General features: G+C 40.9%; 1 protein-coding gene and 1 long non-coding RNA gene across 2 annotated transcripts; one reads left to right on the top strand and one right to left on the bottom strand.

Moving 5' to 3' along the window:
- Positions 1 to 888: 888 nt before the first annotated feature.
- On the top strand, positions 889 to 5,401 carry LOC102699610 (serine/threonine protein phosphatase 2A 57 kDa regulatory subunit B' theta isoform-like). Its single transcript, XM_006659014.3, has 3 exons — positions 889 to 1,242; positions 1,322 to 2,612; positions 4,452 to 5,401. Exons 2-3 carry the CDS (start codon positions 1,398 to 1,400, stop codon positions 4,800 to 4,802), a joined length of 1,566 nt encoding a protein of 521 aa, XP_006659077.1. The 5' UTR covers positions 889 to 1,242; positions 1,322 to 1,397; the 3' UTR covers positions 4,803 to 5,401.
- Positions 5,402 to 5,953: 552 nt separating this feature from the next.
- On the bottom strand, positions 5,954 to 8,468 carry LOC107304802. The gene is made up of 3 exons (XR_001550853.2): positions 8,301 to 8,468; positions 7,670 to 8,213; positions 5,954 to 6,722 (listed from the first exon to the last, which is right to left on the bottom strand). It is a non-coding gene; the product is annotated as an uncharacterized LOC107304802 (long non-coding RNA).
- Positions 8,469 to 9,088: the final 620 nt, after the last annotated feature.

The raw sequence follows: 9,088 nt of genomic DNA, 5'->3' as shown, positions 1-9,088 counted from the left end.
TCTATCGTCTTGGCCATGGTTGCATCATTAGTTTCTTAGTCTATATGGCCCGCTTATGTTTAAATTAATTTGTCTATTAGCAAAATTCTCCTCATGAGTTCTCATTTGTCACGGACCTTTATTTAGCAATTATTTCCTAAGGGTACACATGAAGTGTACTCAGAGAAAAGACAGCCCACCGAGAAGAGTTTCAGTTATAAAGGCATGGAGATATAGTAGTTTATATTCTAAAGTGCAATGAGAATATATCTTTTGCATTATTGTAATTTGTATCATCAACAAAACGACAAGTTCAAAAATGATGATGCATGTATCCTGATATAGGGTAAGTAAAGTGTCAAAGTGAGCTACCTAATCCAATGTTCTCCTTTTCTTGGATAGTTATATTCTGGGGGTAAGCTTATCAATAGGGAAAAAAGTTCAGTTATTTGCCAAATAATGATGCAGAAAAAGCTATTTCACCATCTTAACCAACATGCAATTGATTTGTGACTTGTGAGACAACCATCACATGCCCTGATGGCATGGCAATCTAGTTCCATTAAATCTAGAAGAATGTCGCCATGAACGATGGAACAGTCAATCTTCATAGGTCTATATCATCATGTTACTAAAAACATGTAAAATAAAATAAATGAAGCAACCTCATGAATGAAAAAAAAAAACTTGTGCTGCCACGGAAAAGGTTACAGTCCACACAAGACTGAAACTGCACAGAGCTGGGTGCAAAACAAAATGTGCGCCAGAATATTTACAGCCAAAGGAAGCTATCCATTTTGGATTAGGTCCAAAAACAAAAAAACAAAAAAGATTATTTCTCTCTCTCTCTCTCTCTCTATCCACCTCCTCCTCTGCTTTATTTTTTTTTTCTCTCCATTTTGGCTTCGCCCACCCACTGCCTTCGTCCCCACTGTGCTCGCAGGAAGAGACCCGAACGAACCCGACCGGCGGCGACGCATCCACCACCGCGAAATCCCCACAAATTTCTGCACGAATCGATCCAATTCCAGGCCTTTCCCTCCTCGCCGGGGCCAATTCGCGTGGAAATTTGGGAAAAGGCGGAATTTTTCTGCCTTTTTCTTTACCCTCCTGAGCCCCCCTTTTTTTTTTTCCTTTTTGACTCCTCGTCGGTTCTTCTTTTTATTAGTGTCACTGATTGTGTTTCTCGTGGAAAAGGCGCGGTTTTGGGGGCTGTATCGATCGCGGATTTGGCTCCGGAGGCGTCGATTTGATCCTAGCAAGGTGTGTTTTTATCCCTAGTCATTTTTGTTCTATGAGGTGAATTTGTTGGCCGCTTCTTACGGTGTTTGATTTTGATCAGATTGAGAAATGATGGATTTGTGAGGAGCTGTGTTCTCATCGCGGTTTGATCGAGCTAATTGTTTGGACAATCCGTTATGATTAAGCAAATCCTGGGCCGGCTTCCCAAGAAGGAGAAGCCTGGCAAGTCCGGGGAGAAGGATTTGGCCGGAGTCGGCTCGTCGCTGCCGGGTCCGGTGCCTGATGCAAGAACCACGACAGATTTGACGATGTCTAGTAGAATTGCCAATCCCAACAATTATACAGCCGCTGTCACAAATCCCGGCCAGAATTACACCACCAAGAACGCACATGTTGGTGCGGGTGTCAGCAATGGGTTCTTGGCGCCGCCTGTGTACGAGGCGCTTCCGAGCTTACGAGATGTCCCGACATCGGAGAAGCCTGGCTTGTTCCTCCGGAAGGTGACCATGTGCTGTGTGGTTTTTGACTTCACAGACCCAACAAAGGATGTGAAAGAGAAGGAGATCAAGAGGCAAACATTGCTTGAGCTCGTGGATTACGTCACTTCTGCCACTGGGAAGTTTCCGGAGCCTGTTGTGCAGGAGGTCATCAAGATGGTGTCTATAAACTTGTTCCGGGTGCCTACCCCAGCGCCAAGAGAGAACAAGGTGCTCGAGTCATTCGATTTGGAGGAGGAAGAACCTGTCATGGACCCTGCATGGCCACACTTGCAGATTGTGTATGAACTATTCTTAAGGTTTGTCCAATCTCCTGAGACGGATGCTAAGTTGGCCAAGAGATATGTTGATCATGGTTTCATTATAAAGCTACTTGATCTCTTTGACTCGGAAGATCCTAGGGAAAGGGAGTATTTGAAGACAATACTTCACAGGATATACGGGAAGTTCATGGTGCACCGTCCATACATCAGGAAGGCAATCAATAATATCTTCTACAGGTTCATATTTGAGACAGAAAAGCATAACGGAATTGCTGAGCTATTAGAGATTTTGGGGAGTATAATCAATGGTTTCGCTTTGCCACTCAAGGAAGAACACAAATTGTTTCTTGTCCGAGCATTGATTCCACTCCACAAACCAAAATGTGTTAGCATGTATCATCAACAACTGTCATATTGTGTTACTCAGTTTGTTGAAAAGGATTGCAAGCTTTCTGATACTGTTATAAGAGGTTTACTTAAATACTGGCCCATCACAAATAGTGCTAAGGAGGTCATGTTTTTGGGCGAGCTAGAAGAGGTCTTGGAAGCCACACAGCCAGCAGAGTTTCAGAGATGTATGGTGCCACTTTTCCGTCAGATTGCCCGATGTTTGAATAGTTCACACTTTCAGGTAAAAAGGAATTACAGAATGCCAGTTAAACCATTTAAACGTAATATTATTTTGACTAGTTACTGTATGCTTGTCTCATCACTTCTTTCAATGTTGACATGGAAATAGGCATTTTTAACTATTTTATATTAGAACCCTTTATTGGATTCTCTATCTGATGGAACATCAAACTGATAGCCTGGTCATTTCAATGATCCACAGTTAATTTATTTCCAATAGCCAACACATATACTTCAGCAAATGAGATGTTATGCCAATTCTGGTTATTCTTTATAGATTTGGGCTGTTGATTATAATAATGTTTTTTATATAACAACCTGTTGGCATGATTTTGGGCCAATACAAGATGGGGTTGCTAAATGCCTGAAATACTTTCTCTATGCGTCCTGGGGGACTGGAACCAAAAGGCATACCGATATTCTTGTGAATCCATACTAAAAGTCCATTATATTACCCTTCCATGTAACTATAGCTGACAAAAAGACTTCATTTTTAGCTCAACTTCTTTGTCCAACAAAGAATTCATTTTTGAGAAATTATTGCATTAGAGTTTGGTAAAGTAGGAGACAAATGTATTGAGATTTGAAAAATTAGGGGACAAATGTATTGGGATTTGAAAAGGTGAAGGACATTCTAGTCTTTGTAGTCTTGTATAGATATATATGAGGAAGGCTAATAATGAAGTATTTTGGGGGCGGAGGGAGTATTATCTTTTGAACTGTTGTTTTGCACTAACGCATGGATCTCATATTAAATGATCATTTACAGGTATTCTTCATGATTCTTTCCATATTTTCTAATCAAACCACTTACTTTTCTTTTCATGTGCCACTTATGGATCATGTTAGTTCCTGGTTTATCAATCATGTTTCTTTTGATATGACAATTGAGAAAACAGTCATAATCCATTTTTTCTTGCATTGAAAATTTCCTCGAGAGGCACCTTTTGCTCTAGTCCCTTGAGCACTGTACCAGTTAAATCATATTGGGAGCTATTTGTTCTTAATTTCTTATGTTTGCGCATTTTCTTTTGCCTGCTATTAATGCCACCCTTCCTCTCTCTTTTTTTTTTTTGGATTTATGGTATGACTGTTCACTTCCTGCTGAGAAGTGGAGATATATAGGAACTGAGCCTAGCTTAGTTGGTCAATGGTGTGGGTGTACACCTGGATCACTCAAGTCGATTCCTTGAGGCAAATTTGGGTGCCTATTTTTTCCTTAATACAAAGTCAACCTATTTCCTCCTATACAAAGTCAACCTAGTTCCTCCTAGGTTGATCCCATTTTTCAGAAGTGGAGATGTATATCCTGAAATTAGGATATGGCCCCAGTTTAGATGGCTGGTTTTGACCCAAAAATAATTAAAAAAAAACAAATCAATCGAAGCCAAGATGAGGTCTTTCTACTATCACCAAAATTTTTGAAACCCATTTTAACTTTTATGTGAAAAAACATATGAAATTGCTATCAACAGGACCCAGACCAACGAACTTACCCTATATAGTAGAAAGAGCTACAGCTAGGCTTATTTACATATACAAGTTATAACTTAAAATTTCCCCTGGTATGTAATTGTTCTGGACCTATCTGAGATGACAAGATATTGGTGAGTTTCCACTAAGATCTTGATCGATGGATCTGCTATTATATGTTCTTACTATTTGGTGTTTAAAAATGGCCATCAGCTACTTGATCATTTGCTTGATTATTTCAAATTTGGTTGTTTTTCAGTTTTTGTGATAAACTAGACTTATGTTTTCTATTTTTCTAGTGATCCCTAGCTACCTATTTATTATAGAAGTTAATGGTGTGTTGATTCTTTTTTTACTTGTTTTGCAGGTGGCAGAGAGATCTCTATTTCTGTGGAACAATGACCATATTGAGGTCTTGATCAAGCAGAACAGCAAGGTGATACTGCCCATAATCCTGCCTGCAATAGAGCGAAATACAAAAGGGCACTGGAACCAGGCAGTTCAAAGCTTGAGTCTTAATGTTCGCAAAATCTTCATGGATCATGACCCAGTACTGTTTGAGGAGTGCCTCAAGAAGTTTGAGGAAGACGAAGCGAAAGAAACCGTGTTGAGGTCAAAGCGTGAGGCTACATGGAAACGCTTAGAAGAGATTGCCTTGTCAAAATCTACACGCAGCGAGGCTGAGGCAGCAGTTCCTCTAGAGGCCACAGTTCATTAGCAGAGCCCCTCTTGCTTGCTTGCTGAATGCTGACCGCATATGAGCTCAGCTCCAGCTCGTTCACAGGATCTAGTTAGATCACTGATGTGAATTCAGCTCATGGATGGCTGCACCTGCATACCTCATGTTACTTGCTCCTGAACATTTTCACAGGCTGACATGTAAATACGAGGTAGATGATGAACTTCTGAAATCGCATCACCAGTTTCTTTCGTCATGGAACAAAGGAAAGAAGGCAGGTTATGTCCTGAAGCTTTTCTGAGATGTATGTGGTAGCCTGCTAGAGATCAGTGTGCATCCTGGAGCTCAGTGTCACTGATGTTTGAGGACGGTTAGCAGCACAAGAGAGAGTAACGAGTAGAGCTGAGTTTGCTTTTGTCGATGATGATTTTGCAGAAACACAGTGTTCTTTTCTTTTATCTATATATATATGTATGAATAACTTGGAGTCTTGTCGTGATAATATGCACTCCTGGTGTACATGCGTTTGCTTTTCTAGATGTATACAGAAATTTGTAATGAGCAATGCTTTCCTATGATCTGAATTGCTGGCTGCTTGTAAAAAGTATTGGAATTCTTGCCTTTGTTTGAAATATCTCATCTTTTTCCGAGATGTCTAATTTAACATTTTGATGGAAATATTGAAAGATTAGGGCGACAAGCGAGCAGATCAGCTCTGCTGTACTTGGTTGGGCCCACGATTATCGGGCCGGAACGGGACAGTGACTAATGTGCCGCTGGGCCGGAATGGTGATTTTGGATGTGAGGCCCAAGAACGGGGCTGTGACCGTGAGACTCAGCTGGGCTAGGATTTTGGCTTACGTGCGGCCCACAATGGTTGGGCCCATACTAGTTCGGTCGGAATGGGATGTCGATCACACGTGGCCCAACAACGTTGTCGTGATTTACGTGAGGCCCATTTCCATAGGCCCCTGAATTTGCTGAAACAGTAATGATATGTTTTTTTTCTCTGATTAGCTTCAAATTCTTGCCTGTGATCTCAATCTTTGACAGAAAACAAGAATTGTATGTGCATTTTTTCACGGAAAAGAACTATATTTAAGGCTTTAAGCAAATAGCAAGTGCAGTCCGCAGGTTGCTCCTTGCACACTAAAAGAAACTATACCTTTCTGCAAAATGTGGCAGTTATGTGTGGAAAGAGATCAGGAAAAGGCATATACTGCTGCTAGAGCATCTCCAATAGTGTACCAAACATACTCCCAAAACATCTTTTTTGGATTTACGTTAAAAAACAGGTGTCCAACAGAGGCCTAAACTTGCTCCTAAAATATCCGCAGTCCCAATTATAGCTCAAAAGTGAACCAAATCCAGGGAAGCAGTCTGCGCTCCCAATCGGTGGTACCGCGGGAAAATTTCGCAGCTACAAGACGCGGAAGTGTCCATGCCGCGCTTTTTTTTTCAGCCGCGGCAAAACTTCTGCGCCCCCAAATAATCTGGCCTCTCCACCACATTCCGCCAGCGACGCCGAGGCCCTCCACTCGTCGATGCAGACGCCCTCCGCTCGTCGACACCGACCATCCACCTCCGCTCGTCGATGCCGGCGTCGCTTCCTCCACCAATCCCGACTCCATCCTATCTGCTGCAAGCCGGCGACCACTCCTCCACCACCTCCGCTCCAGGTTGCCAGCATCGGCAACCTTCCTCCGCTCGTCGGCGTCGGTCATCCCCCTCCGCTTGTCGACGCCGGCGTCGCTTCCTCCACCGACCCTGACTCCATCCCATCTGCTATAGACCGGCGACCTAACTCCTCCGCCACCTCCGCTCTAGGTCGCCGGCGTCGGTAGCCTTCCTTGCAGCTGGTTCCGTCCAGCCTCCACCAACCCGGCCGCTCCTGCCCATCTGCATCGCCGGCAAGCCATCAAAGCTGCCCCTCTGCTGCAGCCTGCAAGTATGTTAAAACTAGCACCATTGTGAGTTCTGTTTGCAAAAAAATAAAAAGAATGCCCACATACAGATGTATATTGTTTTACGAATGATGTTTGTAAAATTTGGTGTACTGCTAGATACCAATTTTTTATGCCTCCCAAATAATGACATGACAGATTCAGATTTACCAATTTGATGAGATAAGCAAATTTCTGGAAGACAAGTCCAAATTAACCATGTTTACAATAGCACATAGAAAATAAAGCTCATGCTGCTTGGTTATCACAGATATATTGTAACCATCTCCTTCTAAATGTATTTAATAAAACAAGCTGGAGCATGTAATATTGTTGAGAATTTGTTTAATTTACTCTATTAATGAAATGTGCACCTTGTTTTCAGTTTCAGTTTCTGCTTCTGGTGGGAAGCAAATAGAAATGACAGACCTCAAATGCCCGTGTGATTAAGTTTATAAATTGAGCAGCTACAAAATTCAGTTACCATCTCCTTCTAAATGTATTTATGTTGGTCATCTTGTTCCAATTGTTTTCGTACCATTGTTTTATTAAATTCGATAGATTTTGAGGTACAACATCTGGTAATCTGTATAGTAGAAAAGCTATACGGTGTATGATTTGCATAGTAAACTTGCCAGATAACCTGTTGTTGCTTAAAAGTATTACTGCCATCAATGTAACTGGAGGGCAGAATTAGAGATTACTGATTAGCTGTTCCCATGTTTGATAAAATAGGACATTGGTCCCTAAATATTAAAAACAGAGTGGCAATGACGTTTTAGTGCAGTTTTTCAAACTTACTTCATTTTTTGCAACTTAGTATAGTTTGATAATTATTTGTTGCAGTTTTTTTCTGGATTTGCATCTCTACATGAATAGATAAGATATTGAAGTTACTATAGATCATGGTTTGATTATGACTATTTACGTTATAGTTTACTTAGTTTACCTTAGGAGCCTCACCTTCAGCTAGCTTTGCAAATAATGGAGACCGATGTAGCACATTGATATCATTATGAGACCCCGGTAGACAAAAAAAGGCATGCCAAATCCAGAGATCCTTTGCAGCAACAGCTTCTAATATTATTGTAGGCTCATGCAAGTGGCCGGAGTAAATACCTTGAAATGCTAAAGGACAATTCTTCCACTTCCAATGCATGCAATCTATAGAACCTAACATTTCCGGGAACCCTCTTTTCTTTGCAAGTGCAAATAATCGAGTTGTATCATTCGCATTAGGTGATCTTAAGTACTCCTATTCAAAAACTCCAACAACTGATTTAACAAACATTCTCAAACTCTCAAGAGCGGTACTTTCACCAAGGCCACAATAATCATCTACAGCATCTGCAGCTACACCATAAGACAATTGACGCAGCGCTGCAGTGACCTTCTGCAAACAAATTAATCCAAGTATGCCAGCTGCATTTCTTTTCTACACAAAATAGTCATCATGTTGCTCTACTGCATTCATTATGCGTAAAAGAGAGAACGGCTCATTCTAAACCTGCATGAAGAAAACAAAATATAATGGGGATGTATATATTATCATTCGCCACAATGATTAAATAAATTAAATAGACTTGGTACAAACCTGCGCCTAAAATAAATCGGCCCATAAGTTGAATTATCAGAGAAGTAATCATGGTATAATCTCAAGTATCGTGCTTCTCGGCTACGGTCAATCATCTGATGTCTAACAATAGACCCACCATATTTTGGTAAATCAATAGAGCATACACATGAATACAATACTTGTGTCGTGGCCAACAAAAATTCATCATCATCATCAGATGAGAATTCATCTAATAGCTGTTGAAATAAAGAACGAGGATAACTCATCGCGGATTGGTTGAACTGCAAAACTACTTATTATTAGACTACAGATATGCCGTAAAATATATAATATTTGAGAATATGAAGAATTAATTTTCATAAATATTAGATCACTCACATCCGTTTGTCTTCGCATAATAAATCATCAGACAATTAATTACAGAAGGGAAGGAGAAAGAAGAGAGCGACGTTGCAGTGAGAAAAAGAAAATTACCGTCCACAACAATGGGCGACGGCAGTATACAGCAGGCGACGACGACGTTCTGCCAGGCAGCGGCGGCGGCGGCGTATGAGAAAGGGGCGGCGACCTTAAAAAAACGAAGACAGCGATCCTATCTTAACTAATTTGGTTGATTTGATCAACTAATTATTTTTAGGACTTGATTTCTGGGTTTTTATTGGAATATGGGGTATTTTTTAGGCCCATTATCTTTTAGAAGGCCTCCAATACAAGATTTTTAGGACTTATTTTTTAGTCCTCTATCGGACATGCTCTTAAATTTATCTGTTTTTGGCACCAGGGTTACTGCTAAATGCTTAGTATTG

This window comes from Oryza brachyantha, chromosome 8 (genome assembly GCF_000231095.2).
Source record: "Oryza brachyantha chromosome 8, ObraRS2, whole genome shotgun sequence".
NCBI lineage: Eukaryota > Viridiplantae > Streptophyta > Magnoliopsida > Poales > Poaceae > Oryza > Oryza brachyantha.
Note: the sequence above shows the minus strand (reverse complement) of the source record. Positions and strands in the feature narration are given on the sequence as shown.